This window comes from Pseudopodoces humilis, chromosome 6 (genome assembly GCF_049639895.1).
Source record: "Pseudopodoces humilis isolate 2021_Gansu_Grassland_sample_001 chromosome 6, ASM4963989v1, whole genome shotgun sequence".
NCBI classification, from domain to species: Eukaryota; Metazoa; Chordata; class Aves; order Passeriformes; family Paridae; genus Pseudopodoces; species Pseudopodoces humilis.
The window spans coordinates 17,015,395-17,040,687 of record NC_142205.1 but is presented as its reverse complement, the minus strand read 5'-3'; the positions used below and the strand labels follow the sequence as shown (position 1 = coordinate 17,040,687).

General features: G+C 37.4%; 1 protein-coding gene across 6 annotated transcripts in view; it reads left to right on the top strand.

The window, feature by feature from the left end:
- The window catches only part of KCNIP4 (potassium voltage-gated channel interacting protein 4), a 386,258-nt gene that overhangs the window by 91,488 nt on the left and 269,477 nt on the right, over positions 1-25,293 (top strand). Inside the window, exon 1 of one of the 6 annotated variants that reach the window (XM_005517806.3) lies at positions 12,896-13,098. The exons of the other annotated variants lie outside the window; for them this stretch is intronic. Coding sequence (XP_005517863.1) covers positions 13,011-13,098 — 88 coding nt within the window. The 5' untranslated portion in view covers positions 12,896-13,010. Of the gene's footprint in view, positions 1-12,895; positions 13,099-25,293 lie in introns of those variants that run through there. 6 annotated transcript variants of the gene reach the window in all.

Genomic DNA, 25,293 nt, shown 5'->3' with positions numbered 1-25,293 from the left:
GTCCTGATATACTGTCAATTATAATACTCTGCTCCAGTAGCTTGTGACCATACTGTCATTAATGGGAAACACTATCTTTTCTCCTATAGAGTCTTTTGTTCTCTTAATGTGCAGTTTTATCTAAGTTCAAACCCTCTTGAAAACGGTGGGAGGAGGAAGAAAAGCTGATGTAGTTGTCTCATATAGCAAAATACAGGCCTATGCCATCGATAAAGGACTCTTTGTCTGCTGCAAGTCTAGGTGCTTTCAGTTCTAGCCACAGACTTCTAATCAAAACGTGAATGGGGAGAAGTGCAGGAAAGGGTGGTTTCCTCCTGTCTCCCTTTCACTACAGGTCTAGGGCTGAGCTTGGAAGCAGTGATGTGAAGGGTTGGCAGAGGGAGAGGTAGGAGTGCTTTACCTAAATTCATCAGCAAGGATGGCATTAATAGCAAATTGGTTTGAACAAGCTACACAAATTGTTTGGATTAAGAGGTCCAAGTCATCTTAATCACACATGAGAGTGGATATCCCAGAAAGACCTTTTCAGCTCTGTGTTTCCAATTTAACTTTTCTGGATTCAAATGCCTTAACTTCTATCTATGCATCACAGTCCTTCAGTTTCTACTTGTGTGTACAAATGGTTGTGAAGCTGATAGTCTAATAATTGTTGGGATCTTGGAGGAAACAGTCTTTCTCTCTAGTTACAGCATAAGCAGGAGAGGGTTTTTTGTTGTTGCTCTTAGGTTGGGGGTTTTGTTTGTTTTATTTCCCCAGAAGCTTCTGCATGAGACATCAGCAAGCGTTTTGGTTCTGTGTCTCAGAGCCAGTGGCCATGCCAGCAGTGGTTCGTGGCTGTGAGTCAAGATTACAACTGCAAACAAACAGGACTTCAGACCTTCAGAAGCTCAGTTTGAGCTGATGGTCTTTTTTACAGCTAATAGCACAATAAAGACTAATAGTTTACAATCAGAAGTGCAATTGCGTTGTGATGGCAGTTAAAACCTTTGCCAGAGAAAATGGTTCTCATTTTCTTTTATTTCTGAAACTGTTAAGTTGTTGTTCCAGTCTGCTTTTCTCATTGACACTTTGTCCTCAAATTTAGAAACTTCAGGCATCATGTTTCCTGGTTAATAGGATTTCACTACAGTCTAATGTTTCTGTGTGTTCTGCAAGTAAAGAAGAAGAAGAAAAAATCCAAACCACAACCCGCCACAAAAAACTTGTCTAGTGTTTTTTATTCTATAACCCACTTCTTTACATAACTCTACTAAAACAACTTTTTTTTAATTTTTTTTTGCATATCACTCAATTAAGCTCTACCATTAAACTAGCACACTGAGTTATCAAAAAGAAAAAAGAGGAAGATAATTTCTGTTCTCTTCAAAATGATGGGGAAGCCAATTCTTTTAATGTATCTTGTTATTACAATTTTAAAATATGGGAAACTATTTAAACCCCAAAATAGAAGGAACTACCTGTCTATTGTATGTGTTAATGCAGGAAATATGCCTTTTAGTTTTTCAGGTTTGATGGGACATTCAAATTGCAAGAATGACAAAAACCTGTCTTGCCAAGGAGTCTGAGCCATGAAATTTTTGGAAAGCCAAAGTATTATAGGGTGACTTGTGTTTTGTCTCTGAGATTCAGCAAAAAGTTGACTTTCAATTTCTTTACTTTTTTTTTTTTTTTTTTTTTAATTGCAGGGGACATCCACTGTGGTTTGATTGAAATTTAAAGCATTTTCCTGATATGCACTTTCTGATAGCCAGGGCTGCATAAGTATACTTCTTGGCAAATTATTTCAAGGTCATTTTTTTACCAGCCTCATACAGTCACAGCTGTTTTAAAAATCATCTTTTCTTCAATATGGATTATTCCTGCAATCCTGGGTTTTCTTAGAAGTCTTTGTTGTTAGAATTAGAGTTCTCAGATTATGCACATGTTTACAAGAAGTCATAATCATGCTTGACTTTGACATTCCTCTCCAGCCTTAAATGCAGAACAGGTGTTTTGTATATAGAACAAAATAAAATTGCTAGAAAAACACCAAAGGTTCAGTGTTGCTTTCTGAAGGACCCTTATATTTTTTTGCTTGAAAAATGTCTTAATTATTTGATTGCTTATGCTTTTGTTTTCTTTTCTTTTATAATCTCTTTTTAAAAACTCTATATCTGAATTTTCACCACCAAAATCTTTGTGCCATTTAAAATGATACCCTTCAAACCCAAGGGAAATGGCAGGAGGAATTTTTGCACTTGGTTTAAGCTAACAAAAGAAGATCATTAAAATTTGATCACCTTCTTTTTAAATAAAGCACTGCTGAAAAAGGAAAAACAATTGCTCCTGGAAGACCAGATTTTTTTTTTTTTTTATTTTATTTTTTATATCAGTTGGTGATAACTATCCACTAAATTACCTAGTAAAGGACCTGAGAAAGATAAGCTTTTTAAACTCCTCTTTGGAGAAGAAAATGAGCTCTGTATGTGTCCACAGGAGTAAACTAGTTCTGTGTTTCAATGGATGGTAGTGGTTCTCAAAGTTCATGTTCTGGGAAAAAAAACTAGAACAGGAGGTTCAGGATGAGGCAGAGGAAGGGCCCAGCCCAATAGTTTACCTTTAAGAACTAGTGACTGATATAAAATCTGTTTTCCCCCATTCACGTACATTAACCACTTCAGTGACAGCAATGTCTTGCATGATTTAAAGTGAGAATTGGTTTACTTCTTGTCTGTGGGCAGGTGTGTGCATTTTGGTGACCTGTGTGAACTGCAGGCTCACAATGGTGCAGTTCTGGGAAATCCTTCTCACACTGCTGAGCAGGTTCAGCAGATGGCATTGCTCCTAAATGATGACCTTGAGACCAACTTTTGATGAAAAGTCACAGGCGGGAAAGCAAACTGCTAACAGATTCTTATGCTAAGAGAAAGTTTTGTGCATGAAATCTTGCATGAACAAGGCAGGGAACATGCTTAACCTGATCCATTATATTTACAAAGCCATGAATTTATTCTTCGCTTATTTAAAATATTAATAGTGTAAATAGAATTTTAAAAAATATTCTAATTGCAGTAGTATCAACAGCTCATATGGATATGAGATATCATAGTGTGACAACTTAATGACTAGAGACATTCAGGAAAAAATTTGGCTTGCATATCATCCTCCCCTAGACAGTATTGTAATCTTCCCTGATACTGTAGGATGTTTTGAAATAAGATGTCCTCATATTGATACTGTTGTGCTTTTATAGATCACTTGCAAGGCAGTCACACAAACTACTCCTGGATTTTTCCCCGGTGTTTTTTTTTTCTCAAAAGATGGAATGTTCCAAAGAAGCCAAAGCAATATCTGCTAAAATAATGAGAAAACAAGTTATATCTGAAGACATCATATGAAGTAGTCTAGATAATGATAAGGTAAAATAATGTGGGATAAAATGTGATTACTAAATCAAAAGGAACTTGAGGTTGACAGTGGAGTTACCTAATAGAAAGGAATGAAAACTGTATGACATACCATAAATACTTGAACAAAATTGCTAAGGGCATCTTTGCAATTAAGATGCTTATACCTGACAAGTTAGCTGTGTACTGGAAATTGTGAGGGATTGTTGGGGCTTTTTGTGGGATTTTTCTCCCTCCACTCAGTCTTGTTCTTTGGACATAAGATAACTCTAATACCTTTTTTTTTTTTTTGACTGAAGAGCTTATCTCTTCCATTTTTAATACACTTCCTACAGTAAAGATAGCTGTCCCTGTTCTGATGGGAAAAAGTTTGATGTCATAATTTCTGTAATATAAAGCATGATTTCTATTTGGTGACTGAAGGTGTATATTGAGGCACAGACCAGCTGATATGAACTGGGAAATTTCTCCAGGGCTTAAATGGAAGTGATATTCATATCCACTGTATAAGACCCTATGAAGTTTAAAGTTTACCTTCATTCTTCTAGTGTACAGATGTTGTTTTCTTCTAGCAGTATTTCTTCTCCTCACAATAAGAGATATGAGCAGAGCTATTCCTCTGTATCTTTACAATCCTGATTATCAGTGTTGATTATATAATGTATGTGTGTATTATAGCAAAATTATTAGCCTTTGTACTGATCTTTAGAGTTTGGAGTCACGATCATTACCTTATTAAGTTCATTAAGCCTTTTACTTATCCTCTTGTTCTAGGCATCAGAGTCAGATATTTATTTACAGGCAGTTGATAAAGTTATTCTTTACTCACCTTGACCATATACAGGTTATTATCTTTGTCACTGACTTGTAACTTTATAATAGCTGAGTTTATAATCACACTGCTTTAGTTCCTTAGGCTATAGAGCTGAAAAATGGTTTGTGTTTATGCTTAAGACCTGTATTTGACCACATCTTAGAGTGTTGTCTCTAGAAGACTGCAATGATTTCATACTCAATTCTCATACTTCAACATTTAGTTTCCTGAGGTCTCATGCACATGGTCCCAACTACCTGCTAGTTACACTACACTACCTAACACTAACTGGTCCCACCTGGGAGCCAAAAACTGTCTTTCAGTGATGCCTTTGGGTCACATGTGAGACTGAAAGCCCTGGTTGCTCCATTTTCCTGCTTTTAATCTCGAAGGTTTACTTCGCCTCTTTTCATCACTGGTTCCTAGGGACTGATTTAAAATGGTATGAAAAGGGCAGATTTTCCTAAGAGGGAGGTTTTCTTGAAGCCAAGAAAACAAGTATTTGTGGCCATTCTTGTCAGAGAAATGGCTGTATGGTTGCAGAAGACTATGTAGTAGAAGGTAGGGAAACAAATGATATTAAATAGATATTGAATAAGGCCCTCAGAATCTCCCCACTGTAAGTAGTATGCACCTTCAGGACCCTAACACAGACTCACATGTTTCCTTTACAGGTCCAGCAAAACATGGGTGTGATACCCTCTGATTCATATCCCTGATGACCATCTCCTGCCTGAAGCACAAAGTGGGTTGATTTTTCAGGCTTAATCTGTATCATGAAGCCTAGCTGAATTTCCAGTTGCCTGGAAATGATAATAAAATGATTTTTGGAATGTATTTTTTGTTGCCTGTAATGAAAATCAGAGTTCAGAGTAGAAAAGTTATTATCTAGTTTAGAGTAGTAGTTTTCAGTGCATATAAACCTTTCTTATTACTTATGAACGAGATTCAGGTTTATGAAAACATAGATATGATCAGATCAATTCTATTTAAAATGGTTTTCCTCTATGTCAGAGTCAAATTTTATATCTTTATGTGACAGCTCATCAGCTGTATTATGTGGGAAGAAGATCCAGGGATCCTTATTACAATCACAGCTGCTCTAGAAAATCTGGAGTAGACTGGTAACTGGTCTTGTTCCCCGAAGGGCATTACTGAGGAATTCCACAAGAATGCTGATAAACTGTTTTTCTTCTCAATATCTGCAGGACCCTGCCAGGAGGGAAAATGACCACAGACCTAGCAGTGTGATAATTTAACTTATTCTCAACACTGGTACTTCATATTTAGTAATTGACAGAATCAAATTTTGGATGAAGGAGAGCGGTTGCGAAATTGCTTCAACCAAGATATATGCTTTGAAAAAATATTTCTCCTGTCTTTCTGCTCCCTGAGATAGTAGCTGCAGTATATTCATTCAAATACATTGCAATTCATGCCAGATTAAGGATATGAAAACTTAAGGATATGCACTTTTCAGTCTTAAATTTTAGGTTAATTAGTGCATCAAGCCATAACTAGCATAAAAGGGGAAAGAAAACACATGAAAACTATGGGGAAGCCCTTGAATTGGAAGAAGAAATCTAGGTTTTGACCATTTATGGGAAATCCTAGGGGCATATAAATTGCAGTAAGTTGCAACAGATAATTATTGAGACTATGAAGTCAACCTTTCTTAAATAAACTATATATATTTCAGGTTATATATATATGTGTGTGTGTGTGTGTGTGTGTGTGTGTATATATGTATATGTGTGTGTGTATATATATGTATATGTATATTTACATAGGTGTCAGTACATATATGTAGTGAAAACAAGGTTCTTCAGAATTTTTACTTACTGGCCTAAGCTGTACTAATTATTATACTTTCAGAATTCTCATGGCTGACTTGGTGCAATGACTATTCTGTTGTCTTAAGAATGCTGCATACCCAGTGTTGTCTGGTTTAGAACTAATTTCTGATACTTTTCTCTTTAAGAGGTTAATGTAGGTTTTGGGGTCAAAACAGAACCTTTACTCTTTTTACTTTATATGGACATGATATGGTTATGTTTTTGTTCTATCAAATCTCAAAGCCTTATGGAACTTACAAACTATTACAGCTATGGTTTCTGTAATGGAAAAGATGATTCCTTCTGGTTTATTCTGTTCATATTTCTCTTCTGTTAAGTATAGATATAAATATGTGCAGAGTCTGATACAATTATATAAGAACTTTTCTCTTGGAGGCTACCCCCAATTTTCTTGTAAATTGAACTAAGGTAAGAGTCCAAAGCCACCAAAAAAAAAACCAGAATCTCATATACTTGATATTAGTATGCCTCAATCATTTTTTTATTTGAGGATACTCAACAATAATATATTTTTAAGTTGAAAGGTATGACCATACATAGAAAACAGGATCTGTATTATAAGGAAGATAATATTTTAGTTGTCTGCATAACATTTATTGATAACACTGCCTATGCAACTTTGCATACAGGTATTCAATATATATTGAACAGTAAAAGTTAGTACTCTGGCTTCTGCAGTGAGAATTTTGCAGTGCACAGAAGTTAATGTGCAACATGAAATCGGTATTATGCCATTTTATGTTTCAGCAGGTAGGCCCCAGCCTTGTTTATTCCCCAGCACAAGCCGTGGGCTGGCTGTAGGAGGTCAGGCTTGGGAAGTTGCTCATGTTTGACACTGCAGCATTTGGGAGTGATGAATATTTAATTAGGCAAGTGTGGACCGTGGGGGAGGTTGAGGCAGCTGTAGTTCCTGGTTGACTGTCTGCAGTATTATCTTAGAGTGTTGTGTGAAAATGAATCCTTGGGGTAAGCTTCAAGGACACTGAGTAGGTAAAAAAAGGCAGAGCAGCTAGCTCAAGGAAGGTAGGAATAATATAGATAAATGTTTTAAGTATTTCTGTTACACTGGTCAAAGATTCTGGTGGGCTTAGCCAACATGTTTTATTAGTTTACATAAATGTATTAGAAAATTCAGTTTGAACCTATAGAGTCTGAGACTATAACAGCAATGAAAGTAATTTATGTTATGCTGGTATTAACTATCAGAATAGAGCACATGTATAATTTGTTGATATTAGGCAAATAGTGTGAGATAGGAGTCATTTCTCTGTAGTCCTATTTTAAACACAGCAACAGAGCTGTTTGAAGATATTATTCTTAGCAAGCTTTCAGGAGAATTTAAAAACTACAGACAAAAGTAGGAAGCTGAATTAATTTTCAGTAGCATAGGCCAGGATAAAGGTTTCTTACTATTTTGTGTTCCACATTTAAAAACATTGCATGCAGTCCGGATAAGTGACAGTTGAGCTAATAGGAAGGTTTTAATTCTGCTATGAAGAGTATAAAAAATTAAAGAAGGTTAATAAGTCTGTATTCATAACCAGGAGCACTGGCAGTCCCCTCACTCTCTGGGCTCTGTGGAAGTTACTGTTCCTACAAGACAGAACAAGATCATGTCCACATCCAAGGTAGACACCATATTAATATGAAATGCATGGAGGAAGAAATAGTTTCATGTTCCTTGTTGTCACTATAATACTCAGGACAGACAACAAAGAACAACAACCATTTTAATCTAAGTAAATTTAGCTATCATGTTACTGCTAATCAGTTAGGGAACATATGCCTGCATCTCTGCTTCCCCAGATCATCTTCTATCATATAACAATATCTGGTCTGTGTTAATATCCAAGACTAAATCTGGGCAAATGACGTGCAAGAGAATTTTTGTTGCTATTCACTGGCTGTGGCTAAAAGTGGTAGCTGATATTTTCATGGACATCATGAATAATTTGGAATTACTTCTGCGGTTTCCAGTGACTTCTGTGATGAATGACTCTCATCCTGCTGCATCCACTTGAATAATGATGGTGAACTTGAGACACCTCAGTGCACAATACTGTCAAGTCAAGAAGTATAAGTCCACGGAAGAGCTATTGAAATAAATACAGTAGGGACTGTGATTTAAAAGGACCCTTACTTTTATGACAGGCAAGGAGCAACTGAAAAGAGATCTGCTGATGGCCATCTACTTGTGGCAGCTGTTTATTATGATCTGTCGTAAACATCTTGCTGTTACCTTGTGCTCACCCATCTGTTTGTTTCTGCCCATCTGTTACTGGTTGCCATGTGCTTAAGTTGTAAATATCACTACTGTTTGAAATAAAAAGGTTAAAAATCCTTTGATTAAAAAAAAAATCAGTTATTTAATTCAGTATTTACATTAAGGAAAAAAAAAGCTCTTACAAGCCTCTGGAGTCAACATTGAGGAAGCTCTGTACAGGTTTTCTGTGCTCCTGGATAACTTCCTGTGGTTACCCTTTCTGATGAGGTTGAAGCATTTAATTGAGTTGATTTTTGTTGTAAGATTTCAGTTTGCTTTTAGTCAATAATAAGGGCTAGTTCAGGAGGAAATTTTGTTCTTTGAAGTCAGAGGATTGTGTGCAAATGAAAGAGGCAAATTGCCTGCAGGAAGCCAATCAACTTGTGCTCTGTATATGTCACTTCAGCTTCTGCTGGAGTTTTTTATTCCCAGACTAGCAAATTTATATTTGGCATGCACTGTCATCCTTATTCTATAGGTTTCTTCTCATCAAATAATGGTGATGGCTTTTTTTTTTTTTTTTTTTTTTTTTTTGTCTCCCTAAACTATGATATGTGCTTTTGGCATTTGAGTCTTCGCCATTGTTACTTAATATGACAACAGCCACATTTAATTTCTTTTGAAATGTTTTAAGAAATGTTTTTTCTATGTATTTTTTTTTAAAATAAAATCTGTATTTAGTAACTACTTCTCTCTCAAAACATAACTATCATGCTAGCTACTTCAGCATTATTCACCATTTTATGCCAGTCTATTGCAATGGTCAATTCTGAGACATGCATTGCTTTTGGGGTTTATATTTTTTTCTTTTTTGAAAGAAGGGTCATCCACAATGTTCTTCAACCTAAGGAATCTAAAAATCATTTGCTTTCTTTACTTATTTTAACACGTATTTTCATGTTGCTGTTAATTTCTCTTTTGTATTTCTCTTGGTTTTGTTTGTCTTCTTTTAATAGTGAAATAATATTGCTACACAGGAACAACTAAAGAAATACTGACACATACATGCCAATAATGACCAGCTCTGAACTACAATATTGGTATAGGTTTTTTTTTTCTTTTGTAGTGTTAGACTAAAGCTATATCAATGTGTACCCTCCTCTAAGGATGGTTAGGTTGCACTTCAGTTGACATCAAGTGGGCCTGGGACATAGACCTGTGATGCTGAGACCCTAACTGAAGTTCTAAAAATGCATGTGGAATTTCATCTTTGGACTGAATAGAATTTAATTTCATACGTATTTGGTTTTGCACTGCTTTCTTGCCATGTTGACAAAGATTTTTAGGATTTGTCTTGTAGCTTTGTGTAGAAATACTCACAGGAAGAAAATATTTAATATTATCAATTAATTTGTTCTGACTGTGCTATACTATGCTCTGTACATTCAGAGAAATGTTTCCATCTTGCTTTTAAACTTGACTGCAGCTGTTGACAGTCTTTTACAAAAACTGCGCATTTCCTCCCTAAACTGCCTTCATTCTTGCCAAGCACTTCAAAACAAAGTAATTTTGTATTTTTTGTTATTTTAGGAGCCCATGAATTTCACTTGGTGAAACAATTTGAAAATCCAGTTTACAAAGAGCTTTTACTTTTTCCTTACATTTTTTTCCCTCATGTCTGAAAACAACTTTTATTATATATGCATGTCTTTTATTCCTCCTCCACTGTACTCAAATAGTGTTTTTTCTAAGTACCTCATTCCAAAGTCAGAATTTCTAGGAACTGATGCAGACCCTTCTGACATTAAGAGGATCTTTTTTCAGTGGGTTTTAGTTCATCTCTATGGATTATGAATTATTAGGGATGGACCTAGCTTCTAGATATAAAAAGTATTTTTATACCTCAGTGCAAAGAGACTGGCTCTGACTGAGGACCTTAATGTGTCCTGTCAATTAAAAAAAGATAAAAAAGGTATATTTACCCATTATAGAAGTTGATGTTGTCCAACTGTCCTTCATATTATTTTGCTATATTTTTCAAAAGTACTATGGTGGTTTCATTACAGTGTTCTATTCTAACTTTCCTGTCCCCTTTTCTCTGATCTGCTCTCTTGATTTAGGGAAAAAAAAAAAACACTTTAGTCTTAGTCAGTCTTTCCTGACGACCAGAGAAATATTGGGAGATAGATTTAGATTCAATGCTATCAAAATACTGCACTGATTGTTAAAAAAATATCTTGGTGAAACTAGATATGAAGTCTTCCTTAGGAACATGAACTCTTCCTTAGGTGGCAATCACTGTTATTGCTGTGTTTAAATGTAAAGGCTTAGGAAACAGTGTCAGAACTGGTACAGCTTTATTTGAGGGTTTTTTTGGATAGAGGAAAAGCAACACATGGTCCTGGTGGTTCATGCTCATGGCTTTAGAAAACCAGTATTACAGTTGTTCAGGCTTCAGTTATTTTCAGTTCCTTATTTTGAAGTAACACTGCTAATGAAAATTCTATAAAGCAATTGGAGATGTCAAAAGATTAAAAAGGTCAAGGACTCCAGCTCATAACCATTTGCATTGGCCTCTTCAGTCCTCTTCTAAGGAAGAGATACAGAGTTACGGTTTCAATATCTCTTTACCTCTAACAAATATTTAAGGAGCTTTCCTTTCAGAGACCAGAGGAGTTCAGAAATTTGTAAGGCACACTGGCATCTCCAGTACCTCAATACTAGAATTTGATGGGGTTTGTTGGGAGGGAGGTATTGGGTTGGGGGTTTTTGTTTGTTGTTTGTTTGGTTGGTTTGTTTGTAGGTTTTTGTGGGAGGTTTTCCAGGTTTGGGGGGGTGTTTTTTGGGGGGTTTCTTTGGTCAAGCTGCATTGTGTCTTTTCAGAAAAAAACTGTGCCAAGAAATTAGTTCCTGCTTAAGAGGAGTAGCTGTAGGAAGTAGTGCAAACACGCAATACTGGAATTTGTCCATATCCTTCTCAGACTAATCCCTGTGTTGGAGAAACCTGGGGGCTTCTGTGAGATATTTCATTTTGGTTCTTTCCATTATCTGTGTAGCTTCACTGGAAGCATAAGACTGCATGCTTGTGCTTCAGATAGCAGGCACAGAAACTGTATCATCTAACTGCAACTTTGATAATGCTTTGATGTATTGTGTCTATAATGCATTTATCTCTGCTCACTGCATAATATAGACAATAGCTTGAAGATGTGCATTTGTGTTTATTGTAATTTTTTAAAGGCATTCACCAAGATGTTTTATGGTCAGTGCTGCCCTTAAAATTAGATCAGTTGACGATTTTCTTCTGTTAAGCTTTTCCTTAATGGGTTGGGGGTTTTTGTTTGTATTATTTCTTTTTCTTTTTTTTTTTTTTAACTGTATTAGGCATTACATATTGCATCACCCTCTAATGCAATAGAGCTGTTCTCGATGAGGGAAGTACTCTAAGGGAAAGGAAAACATATTCTTTGGTTTCTGTGGTTATGGATATAGATTACAGCAGATATTTTTTATTAATAAGAAACGCTTCTCATTAAGTTGGAAAGCAGTGAATTTATAAAGGAACACCAAGGAGCACAGGTAGCTTCCTAGCGAGACTTTCTTGGAGACATTCTAACCACACAATGCTAACTGTGCCAGAGCCTATTTCCCAGCTGCCGCAGGTCAGGGAGCGGGGAAGCAGGGGCAGCTCCCCGCACACAGGTACCCGCAGGGCTTCTGCTTCCTCCTTCCTGCCGTGTGGGTGTGCAGTGCCCCGGCCTTCCCATGACCTTCGAGCAGGTTACGGGCCCCAGGCCGACATGCGGAGCGCGGGTGGAGGGGAGCCCCGCCAGGTCACACCTCGATCACACTCCCGCAGGTCAGGCATGGGCAGGACCGTCCCCTCGGCCCCGGCGTGCGCGGCCGGCCGGCCCGGGGCTCTGCTCCGGGCTGCCTTCGCCTCCGCCCGGCCCCGCGGCAACGGAGCAGCGCCGTGCCCCGGCCGGAGCCTCCGGCCCGCCCGATGCTCGCGGGAGGAGCGCAGGGCGGAGTGGCTCCCGGGGGCTGTGCGGTGCTGGGCTGTGCGGTGCTGGGCTGTGCGGTGGGGTGCTGTGCGTGGTGCGGTACTGTGCGGTGCTGTGCGGTCCGGTACTGTACTGTGCAGTACTGTACTTTGCGGTGCTGTACTGTACTGTGCTGTACTGTACTGTGCGGTGATGTGCTGTACTGTGCGGTGATGTGCTGTATCTGTGCGGTGCTGTACTATGCGGTGAGGTGCTGTACGGTGCTACGCCGTGCCGCCCTGCCCTGCCCTGCCTGTTTGGGCGGGCACCGGCACCGCCCCGCCCGCCGGGCTGCGCGCCCGCGGCCAGCGCTTGCCGCGGGTCCGGCCGCGCCGGGGGCGCCGGTGGCCGCGCAGTGCCTGCACCGCACCGTGCCGAGCCGAGCCGAGCCGAGCCGTGTCCCGCCCAGCCGCGTACCGTGTGCTGTGTACCGTGAGCCGTGTGCCGTGAGCTGTGTGCCGTGTCCTGCCCGGCCGAGCCGTGCCGCACCGCGCCGTGCCGTGGCAGCGCCCGCAGCACGCACCGCCGGCCGCCGCGGGCTCCCTTGCGCAGCCACCCGAGGTAGATCGGCGGGAGTTTGCTCGGCCGGGAGGAGGCGCCGAGGTCGTGCGAGGCTCTGAACTGCCCCAGAAGTTTGCTGGCAGAAACTGTTCCCTTTTATTGGCAAAGTCTTCAGGCTCTCCTCAGAGGAATACCCCGTTGCCTAAGATGAGTGGCTGTAGGAAGCGGTGTAAGCGGGAAATAATGAAATTTGCCCAGTACCTTCTCAGGCTAATCACAGGTTCTCTTCACACAGGTAATGACTGTTTTTCTCTGTAGTCGAGCTGTTCAGCATGATAACAAGAGAATTGCCTAAGGATAATACAGGGTTGTCATTGTTTTATATTATCATTCCTTTCATCTTATAAATAATAATAAAAGAAGATGTGTGAACTACTTTGTGGCTGAGCATAATGAAAACAGAGCACAGTCTGATGTTACTGTGTTTAGACAGTCTGGCATTCTCTGAGCCTTTACACACAGGAACCCAAATTGGGGTGTGAGTGTACATGCTTCTACCTGTCCACCTGTATGTGTAAAAGGTACTGCAGAGAAGACACATCGGTTATAAGGGATGAATCTTATATTTTTTATTTTCACTGTTTCTTGGACTGATATTCTTTGACAAGCACACTACATTCTTTTTCTTGGAGGTTTGGTTTTCCTTATGTAAAGATGTAAATAAGCTGCAAACTGTCAACGGGATGTTATAGTATCTTGTAGGACATTTTAAATAACACTTGTGCTTTGCCCTTAAGGAATTTGAAACACAGTGGTTGTCAGCTTTCCTTAGGTAATTTTTTTCTGTAACCTTGGAAAAAGCGTGCAGTACCAGGGAAGGTTTCTAGCTAGACTGAGCAGATGCTGTAGTTTCCTTATCACTTTGGAAATACACTTTTCTCACAATTCAGCATTTTCTATGGCTGTTCTCAACAGCTGACAAATATGATAACTTACATGATGCCATTCTGTATTTATAACATATAATTGTGCTTCTTTCTAGACTTCAGTTACTTTTTTTCCCTGGCAGAGCTGCAAGTCCAGCATCAGTAGATAATATCCAATTATGCTAACATGATTCTTGAGAATTAAAAGCCATTTATTTAAAGTCATCTGAAAGTTTCAGCTGGTTATTTTTGTTTGTTTGTTTGGTGGTGGTGTGTTGGTTATTTGTGTTTTTTGTTTTGGCACTGATGAAAAGATTTGAGAGCAAAGTTGACTCTTCAGTAATAATTGGGAGAATTGATGCATGCAATTAATCAGACTTGGGGTTACAATGCTATAAAAGTCATAGCACAGACAATAACAATGGGTACGTTATAGGATGCTTGTAACTTATGGAAATCTGATACAGCTTTTAATAACTTTGAGTGTCTGGTAACAGAATTTCCCTGCCTTTATTTCTTATATCATTCCTAGTCTATCGTAGTTTCTCTTTTGTGAACTGCATCAACTCAGATTTTTCTGAAAACACTGGCTTCTTGCTCCCGTGGGTTGCTATGGAAATTAAATAATATATGATGCAAGAAGAAAGATGTGTTAGAAATTCATAACAATACTCTTTTCACAAAGTCATCTGAGCTTTTCCTTTCCTGTCTAGTGAATGATACACACACTACTCTATTTTTCAGACTGACATTTGTGCTGCAACCTTTCTCAGCTCACGATTCAAAACTGTTTTCAAGACTTTCTGTGGATACTGATTCATGTGCCATCACTAGAAGTTCTTTTTTTTACAATTAAGCAGCACCTATTCAATGATAAAAAGCCAAATGGAGTGGCCTCGGACATATTCCTTTAAAGGCAAGCAAGCAAAAAAATCCCCACTGTTAGGAAGAGCTGAGATGCTTCTGAAGAGATTTTCAGTTTGTTTTTACTACAAGTAATGGTATCTTAGTACTCTTATTAAGTTAATAGACTTCATCATGTTCAAATGATGTGGCAAATGAGATCATGATAAGGTGATAATATGTGAAATGCCAAGGGAGGTAGAGCTCCACTGTTAAGCTCTTGCATAGCCCAGTCCTACTCAGTAACCTCAACTGTTGCAAACCAGTTACTGTTCACCCTGAAAAATCTAATGCATAATTCATTCTCTTGATAGTTTTTTGATAATTAATGAAGATGAATGAGAAAGCCTAGTTGAAAGTGTTAGAAAGTTATACTTTGTATATTAAAATACTGCTGTTTCTATCTTGAGCATTCAAAAATTTAGGATAGGTATCAGAAACAAAAAAGCGTGCTTAATTAACTTAGAAACAAGCAATTTTCTCACCCAAGTGACCAATTAATTGCAGAGTGTAAATGTTTACTAAGAAGCACAATGGTGAACATAATTTAATTTCCTTGTTGATGTGATTTGTCTTCTAGTGTCTTTTTCAGGTGTTCCTTAATATGTAAGTTATACTTAATAGTTTGGGACTACAAATTCCTGAAAGTACTTGCACTGAGTCTAACCCATCCCTTCTTCCTGAATGGATAGGCATGTTGAATGCTAATACAACTTATTACTTACACTTAATCTACACATGGGTAGCAACTCTGCTGCAGCTGGTGTGATTATGTTGATCAGAAAACAAAACAAAGTGATAGGAGGCAGAATGGGTGTACTGGCTATGGGCCAGGATAAGGAGTCACTTTTGATTACTGTTTTTATAGCTTGTGTTTCATAACCATTTATAGCACTACAGACCTGTTCTGTGGTAAATCTCAATGTTTAAAATAAAAATGGTCTCATATAGCTGTCGGTAAAAATATATAAGCATGGACTTGTGCTTCATAGTCCTCTCACCTGGAACCAATATTAATGAAACTACCCTCTTGCTTGAAGGTAAATGCTGTATAAATCTTTACAGTGGGTTTTAAGTGCCAGTCTCTGCGTGAATACATCCAGATCTCAGGGGTTTTTTTACAGCAAGTCACTATGATTGATAGCAAAATGTAGTGAAAAGCAATAGTCTTTTAAACAAAGTTTTTAATTTCCCATGATTTCTGTTATCTAGTAAGTTGATGTGTTTCTACAAGAAAAACATCCCCTCACTGAGGATGGCAAAGCAAATACCATACCAGTTCCTACTTCATTGCTTCCTGCCTCTTGACTTGCAAGCACCTGGTCTTTGAAACGCTGTCATAAAATCTTGGCACTGCTCTTGAGAATATTTTAGTTTTTCGATGCAACATGGATTTGCATATTATAAATAACAAAATAAATCATTGTGAGATCAAGAAATAGGTCACAGATTATTTTAAAATGGAGGAAAAGTGATTTCAGAGCAATGGCTATGAAATTCTTAAGTGTCACAACTGATGAAAGAGTAAAGAGATGACAGACCCAAAACCGCCATTGAATTCAGTGGCAGATTTTCACAATTACATCCCTTTCAGGCACATTTTTATGAAATGTCTGATATGACCTATTAAGTGTCATGCAGGAGGCCAGGTTTTACTGGACAGATTAAAATTCCCAGTTAGCATATTTGTATACAGGTAATGGAGGGGAGAACAACCCTGGCTGTGAAATTGTACTCTCTACAACAAACTGAAGTAATCTCACTCTTCCAGGCTTTTGTAGATGAGGTTATGGATTGATGTGGGGTTTTTCTGACTTCTTTAGATTTTCTGAGGGTTTTGTTTGTTTCTTTATTTTTAATCTCATGGTTGATGAAATTGGTGTAAAGTAGCATTTATCAAATGCTTCATATTTTTCTTAGGTAAAAAAAACCAAATCCATTAGTGAAAGCAGGTTGTACTTTTTGATAGCATGTTCTTTGATAAAACAGATTACCAAAGGTAATCTCTAGTCCTTCATTTTTCCTTTTTTTTTTTGCACAGAGATGTTTTCTGGCCTACTGCCCAGAGGAATTTATCATCTGAGCACAGCTCTGAAGCTGTGGGAGGCCTCACAACTGTACTCCTCTGACTGTCCTAGTTCATGTGCCTACCACTGCCAAAAGTCTGAGTCTGTTTAGGACAGGAGCTTATTCTGAATTCCTTCAAGGGCTGCTCTTTGATAAATCCAAGAGGAATCACCTTTTTTTTGAATGCAAGTTACCATATTCCCTTAACTTATATGATAAATAATATGAGTAGTAGAATAAATTAAAAGACAAAAATAATCCAAAGTATCAAAATAATCTTAAAAAGTATGAGACACAGAGCAGATAAAAAGACTGTTCCCCTTTTTATGCAAACAGGACATAACATAAATTATTTTAAAAGGACCTTTTATCTTGAAGGTGTCATGGAAAACCAAAAATGTCAACATTCATGGGAAGACAGGTTTAATTTGTTTTCAAATGCCTTTTTTTAAATTGGAGAAATATTTTTTTCTCTTTTTAATACCAAATTAATATTATTCATGCACCTAATTAGTCTTTTTTTCATTTATTTTTAGTAGGAAAGAATTCCAGATTCAAGGTTGGCATCTCTTGGCTGTTGCCTGTGAGGTAGTTTGAGCCTCTGGGGTTTCGGAAACTTTTCTTATACAGAGATGCAATGTTCTCTGTATAGATAATTTCACAAGTTCCAGTATGCAAGAGTGAAGTATTTGCTGTGTCCTGTTTAGGGAAAGAAGTCTCATTAATTTAAAAGAAACCAATCCAGATTTCATTTGAAATTTGAAATTCTGCATTGTACCTTATGCTTGCTTGATTTCCTGATGAGAATTGGCAACTTTTGCTTGTGCTGTCTTGGTATTCCTCTACTTCTGAGGGAAATCCCTTCAGTGGAAGGGTGTGGTGGATACTGAATGTCAGCACGGTGGGATTTTGAGTAGGTTTCAGGTACTAGCTGACAGAAGTGCTTAAGTATATAATATCAGACATTGAGAGAAAAATGCCTGAAAAAACACCAACCAACAAAAAACTCCCCCTGAGTTTTGGTTTTTTTTTTTTTTTTTTTTGTTTGTTGTTAACTCTTGTTAAATGTATTAGTTGAATTTTGCCTGAGTCTTCCTGTAATGTTTCTAGGATTTTTCATTTATTGTATTGTTGAGTACCTGTCTTTGAAAACACTTTTCTAATATGCTACCCCTATATATATTAGCACTCCAATAGGCATTTTGTTTAGAATAGGCTGTAGTACAGATAGTGCTCTGAGACAAAAGATCAAGATGTATTGAGCTTAGTAGCAGACAACGTGAAATATATTCTGGGAAAAACTAAAAATGCATTAATGTAATGTACTTATGATTCTGCTTGGAATTGTAAAAAATTAAAACTATTTGTTTTGTTCACTCAAAAAATCAATCCAGCCTATATGCCTCTGCATGCTGCAGAATTACTGTGAACTTTCAGCAATTTTGTAGAAAATTGCTCAGATTTCAAATAGTATAATTTGTTACAAAATGTGTTATAATAAATGATGTTTAAGCACTCAAAAATTATAAATTTTTCCCTCTTCAGAAATGAGTCTACATAGACTGCCTTTGCTCTTCCTGATTTGCAACTCAGTGCTGTGAAAAATCTTTCAGCTTCAAGTTTTAATAATCCTGCATATTTGAGATAGATTGAACTTCACAGATGCATGAAGCAGTAGTGAATATCTTGAAGTGGGGCATCTAAAGGCAATACCCTAATCTTTAAACATATTCTTCTGAATATTTTTAAATATCTTACTCAAATGCCCCATGTTTTTTAGGCATTAACTCCATCATATAACCTATTTAAATAAGATTTTTTCCAGATCCTTGCGAAAGTGCCTTTACTGAAGTCATGAGGCCTATTATGGGGTGTTAATTGGAAAAGGACAAAGTTACCATGCTGCAAACCATTTCTGTTGAAAAAATTGAGGTTTTACACTCTGAGTCTGAATCTTAATTATAGTGAAAGATGCAATTCATCTTCTCTTGCAAATGACAAATTGGAAAGCATCCTGTAGTCATCATTAATGATCTTCCCTTTGGAAGTTCTAAATTCTGTACAGTTTTTGTGAGAGTCCAAACTACTGGTATAATTTATAAAGATAGTATTAAAAATTCAGCTATATGTAGGACACAGCACTTGATAATATGCTTAAAAATACTCTTAAAGGAACTTCTAAAAAGTTACCAAATTGTGCAGACAAAATGTTGGAAATGGCAGCATTAGGTCTGTCTCACCCTTGTGCAGTATGATACAGTTCTTCACTGTGTGTGCACTTTTCATTTAACCATTGCATAGAGGAACTTTCAGTACAGAAGCAGCAAGGAGCAGCATATATTTAGATTAGAACTTTGGGTCCAATTGAAATAAACACAATCTTGAAATGCACAGACCTTACTCTTTTGTTTGTATTGTTTTTGTTCCTTTCTACTGCAGACAGACATTGTGCAATGATTCTCAAAGACACTAAAATGACAGATAAATTGTAAAAGGTAAAATGAAGTGGGTCATGCTGGGCAAAATGAGCTTCATGTCTGATTGGATAGGCGGTGAGCTTACTACTGGCCAGGAATGAAACCCTGGGGACGCTAAACCTGTGAAACTCTTTAGTTAAGGGTGTTAGTGCAAAAGGTTCTGCATGAGTCCAGAGGCACAGCTGGGCAAGGACTTGGAAAATAAACCTATTGGGAGACACTGTCTAGATTAAACATGTAAGAATTTCCCTGAGGTGAAAATAGTCCGTGGCTATGAAAGTATCAGGGGAAAATGTTCAAAATGCTTTTTCTGTTTCTTGTTTTCACTGGGCATACAGTAATAGGTGTTGGTGAAGATGGGATATTGAGCTGGATGAATACTTAGTCTGAACCAATACAGTAGTTCCTATGTTTTTATATTGCTATCCTGCATTCAAAAAAGGTGTTTCCTCCTGGATTTACCAAGGAGCAGCTCGTGAAAGACTTCAGAATAAGCCACTGTCCTGAACAGTCTCGGACTTCTGACAGTGACAGGCATATGAGCTAGGATAGTCAGAGGGGTACAGCTGGAGGCCTCCCACGCCTGTGCTCAGATGATATATTCCTCCTGGAAGTAGGCCAAAAAACATTTCTGTGCAAGAAAAAAAGGCAAAATGAAGGATTAGAGATTACCTTTGGTAATCTGTTTTATTGAAGAACATGCTATCGAAAAGTACAGCCTGCATTCGCTAATTGGTTTGGGTTTTTTTTAACCTAAGAAAAATATGAAGCCTTTGATAAATGCTACTTTATACCAGTTTCATCAGTCTTGATATTTAAAAATAAACAAAAAACCCACCATAAAAGTCAAAATAAACTTTTCTGGGGTGAAGATGTTTTCACTGCTTCAGTGGTGTAATACCACAGTTCAGCAGCTGTAATCCTGCCTCTTTCTGTTCTCAACTAAATGATCTCGCCTGAGCACCTTCCTGCAATGGCCAGAAGTTTAAAGCAGATAGTTTAAATGGAGTTACAAACTGAATATGAAGTCCACTGAAGTAGTTTTTCAGACACTGTTTTACAGATTACTAATAAGAATTGCTGCACGTGTTTTTTAATATCTTGGGTTCATGAAGCTTCACATATGGAGTAGCCTTAGGATAAGTTCTATTAACCAGTCTGTAGGAAAGTGTATATGCATAGATATTTTTTTTTCCTGTACTATTAAATACCCTGAAAAGGGATGAAACACTCTAGTGGTGTGAGAAAAAAAATGGGTATGTAACATCTAAAGCAGGGCTAGCCAGGGAAGATGGGTACATCCTGTCAGTAGCAGTGTCAACAGCTGATCATTAGAATGGAGGTCTTAAAACCCCGGTGTTTTTGGACCTGCTTCATAGTTTTATTTGTGGCAGTTCAGGGAAAGATGCAAGCTAGGAATGAAAATGAGAAACCATGACAATCTCATCCACCAAGTAGGATGATATATGTATGTACATTTAGTGACTGTAGTAATAATGTGCATTTTAACTTTTAGTTTCATAGATATCCGTCTCTTCCAAAGTGGGATAACCACATGTTCATACTTAACACTCTGCAAGGGCTGTCTTAAATGTGAGCCTGTATTAGCAGAAAATATTTTCTCCATTTTTTTAATATTTGAATTCTGTAAGAACATTAGAGATAGATGATGGCCAATTCAATACCATGTTTGGGTATAAAGTTAATGGCCAATCTGGAATATAGCAGTGATATGTTGGCTTGGAAATACGTGGGCACTGAAGGACCTGCTAACAGCACATCAGTCTTTAACTGATTATTCTGTGTGACTGGCATTGATGCAGCAAAATAGAAACAGTAGAACTGATAAAGCTTCATGCTGCTTTGTGGCTGGTGAAAGCCAATCTTATGTCCCATTGCACGGGTAGTCACCTGTTTGTGGGCAACAACAGCATGCCTCTGGTTGTCACATCACCACTGTTCTCTCTCCTGGTATGGTGTGGTTCTCTTTACTTGATTTATTGTGTTTTCAGTCTGAATTAATCTGTAAAATCTATATTTTCCATGTATAACCCAGTTCATTTAAATTCCACTTATAGATTTTTAGGTGTCTCCGAATTGGTTTGAATACTGACCCGTGTGAACTCTTTGCTTGCCTCCTGTCTCTTCATGGTGACAGCCTGTCATAGAAGATAATGCAATTCACTTCAATACTTCTTTCATTTCCAAAACTGAAACACTGACTTTTGAAGTAATTTAAAATAAACAAATGAAAAACTGTCTGAAATTAAACTCCTGAACTTTTCACTGCAAAAAGTTGTCAAAATTGGATCTTTTTTTTTTTTTTTAACATTAACTAAGATACTCCTTTTATATTCTGTTTTTTAAGTGTGAATTTGTGTCTTTATTTTTAACTGAAATCTGTAGCATGTTTCAAGTATGTGTACACTTGGGCCTAGGGGATTCACTTCCCTGAAATGCTTCAAAAATTAAAAACAATTTTATCTTGTAAACTTCTTTATTAAAGCTACAGCAGGTATTCTAAGGGGTCTGGCTACTGAGGGATTTTGCTAATGTTGAACATTTTGAACATACAACATATTTTGATTATTGTTAGATTCCTGCAGTATTGAACTCTACCTTGTCATTAATTCTGCACTTGAAGTCCTATTCCAAATAATATAGATGCCATAATTGCATAAACAAAGTTTTTCATTACTGTTTCTTCAGAATACATAAACTGAAAATAAGGACATACAGTGTTATTCTGTGTGTGTGTGTGTGTGTGTGAAATAGGCTCTTTAGGTTTTAAAACTGGTAACAATTTGATTTACCCTTTTAATTTTTTTATGGAGTGCCCATCTAGGAAGTGTAATTAATTTTAAATATAAAATGAGAGTGTTTGGGATTGAGAGAAAAAAGTCTGTTTTCATCGACACCCATACTTCATTAGTTTAAGAAATTGAGTAAATCTGAAAAAAGATACTAAATTTTGTGTCTGTTAGTCTGGCTTTTGTCAGCAGATTAGTAATTTTTTAAATACCCTTTATGAAGTGTGTGAATAAAATCAAACAGTATTTAGAATTTATGCAGCCTTTCTGTGACAGCTATTGTAAACTTAATTTAATTTCAGGGAAGAAAGTGACAGTTGATCATTTATAGCTAATTTATAGTAATACTTGTAAAGGTCAGCAGAAAATAGATTTTATAGTCAAAAATTTCAAAATAGTCAATTTTGAAATTAGGATTTAGGCTTTTATGTCATTTATTTCTCAAAAATTTGTCCATAGATTCTTTATTCTAATCACTAAATTTCATCACATTAGTTGAAAGATTTCTTTAAAAATCCCAGGTCAGGTTTTCCTGTCAGATGATTTCCTTGGGACAAGGACATGATGTGAGTTGGGTTCTCTGGTTTCTGCAGCACTTAAAAAAGGAGAGCTGCTGGTCAAATGTGGTGCTGACACACACAGATGCATCCAGCTTGGGTCCAAAAAATTTGGTTAATTTCTAACCAATTAGAGTACATATAGTGTACATATACCTGGGATAACCGACATTGTTGATTACTTAGATTATCTTGGGTTATGTAAAAATTATTACTTTTAGCTCTATAAAAACATATATTTAAAATTTATAAGTACACCCAGTTTTAAATAAATCCCTCTTCTATATAATGTTAATTTTCTCTTCCAAGTTTTAAATGAGCTCATATCAGCATCTCTCATGTTAGGTACAATCACCACTCTTACCATCTGATTCACTATCAGTGATGCCTATGGAATCCACAACAGTAAAATCTGCAGAGCCTTCTGTAGAGAATGCATCTGAAATTGCTTCATTACTGTAAATGTGAGGCTAATGATTATATATATTTAGTCAATTACCCCAAATTATCATATGTTTGTTCCCAGACAAACAAATACTAACACCAATGATAAGCTGCTTTTGAATTGCTGTACTGCAGTCTAACACAAGTTTTGTGAGCTGCTTTCATTACTGCTTCAGAAAAAGAATTGAAACGTAAGAGAAATGTAAGGAATTGTCTTCATGTGCAGATTTAATTGAAATTAAGTAAAACTGCTACATTTCAGAAGAATCAGAGCTGAAATGACCTTATTATAATTTAGCATAATTCATTTCTCAAGGAAGTGAAACCAAATTCTATTTTAATTCTGAATGACTGTGTCTCAACAGTGACTGAATTAATCTTAACTATTCCACCTTACTGATAATTAATAATTAACTTCCCTGAGTAGCCAATGTGCACGGCTCCTCAGGATTTCTGAAAAGACATCAGGGCTTTCTAGTGAGAACAAGAAAAATTTTAATTTATTCTATCAGCTAATAACTTTTAAAAATGTAACCAAATGAAGAAAATTACATGCAACTTAATGTCAAGAGAACAGAAAAAATAAAATAAGACTTTAAGGAAAATTAAGAGTGGGGTTTAGGAAAGGGGATGGAGGAGAAAGAAGAACACAAGTGACATTAGTATATAAAAATGTGCATTTATGCGCAGCCTCTGATACATCTATGTTTTTGTGTTTCAGATTCATCCTTCTTGTAAAGCTGCAGGCAAATCTGTACCAATGAAGAGTTTGGTCTGAGAGAAATATTTAGTGGACAGCATAGTGTCATGTCTTTACTCTCAGCACTCTGAACCTCTAGCATTGAAGGCAAAATTTTTACATTTTAGAAATATTTATTCCTTCAAAATTGGACTGATTTTTGAGTCCAGTGGATCACAACAGTGACTGAAATGCATGTTGGGGAAGGGTGTGATGGTGGTGGCTGACGGTCACGACTCACTTTCAGTTTGATGTATCTGTTACCCTGACTGCTGGTTTTGGAGGTTTCATTGCTATTCAGGCACTCTTCCTCTTGCCACACACAGGTGAATTTAGTGCTGCAACATCCCCTGTGTTTGTGTTCACAATACTCTGAAACTTTAATGCTGAGTGACAGATGGGAATAGAAACAGCAGGGTATTCCTGCCCCGTGAAGCCTTACCAGATGAAGTGCTTGAAGCTCCTCAAATAACTGCTGTAGTCTATTGTGAGAAACTAATTGGATTGTATGTATTTCTTACAGGAAGTTCTGGACTGATCTATTAAATTACCTACCTGTTGTCTGTATAGTATCGTACTGTGACAGTAATTGAAATGTCATCCTGTTGAGACAGCATAGGACTAAGGCCAGTTCTTTCATGACTAGTCTGCTGGGATGTGTTCATCAATCAAGTTGTACCATATAGGAAAAAGATGTCCTTTTTCATCAAGGAGGAAACTGCCCTTCAAAAAGTATTAGAGTTCTTGTAACTGTCCTGGAGTGCATCCAGCTGAGGGTAACAAAGATGATTTAGAGAGTGGAGTGTCTCTATTACAAGGAAAGGCTGAGGGAAATGGCCTGTGCAGCCTCAAGAAAGACAGCTGAGAGGACCTCATCAGTGTGGGCAAGGGAGGGTTCCAGGAGGATGGAGCCAGGCTCTGCTCAGTGCTGCCAAGCAACAGGACAAGAGGCAATGGGCAGAGACTGATGCACAGGAAGCTCCACCTGAACATGAGGAGGGACTTATTTGCTGTGTATGTGACTGCACATGTTACAGGGTTCCCAGAGAGGATGAGGAGTCTCCCTCACTGGAGATACTCAAGAACTGTCTGGACACAATCTTGTTCTGTGTGCTGTAGGATGACCCTGCTTGTGCAGAGAGGTTGGACAAGATGGCTCACTGTGGTTCCTCCCAACCTGATCCATTCTGTGATCCATCTGTAAATAGGCAGTTTGCTACCCGTGTCCCCCAATTTACACAATTAGTAGTAGTACTCTTGTCTCCTAACTTACCAGATAGAGTTCTTTGGTAAAGAGAGCCATGTAATGATAGAAAATAGTGTTTATACTTTCCAGTGCTTTTTTGTTAACGGTTTACTTTTAGCTGTATTGCTACTGATCAAAGTCAGAAAATTTAGGTTTGAGATTTTCTTTCTACCGTGGCTTACCTGTAAGATAAACGTATACTGTGGCATTGTATGAACTCTCCATACTATGGACTGTATGAACAACAACAACAAATTTTTAAAACACTGTTCTTTCCAAGCAATGCAACATTTTAGTTTATATTTTGTACTACTACTTTTT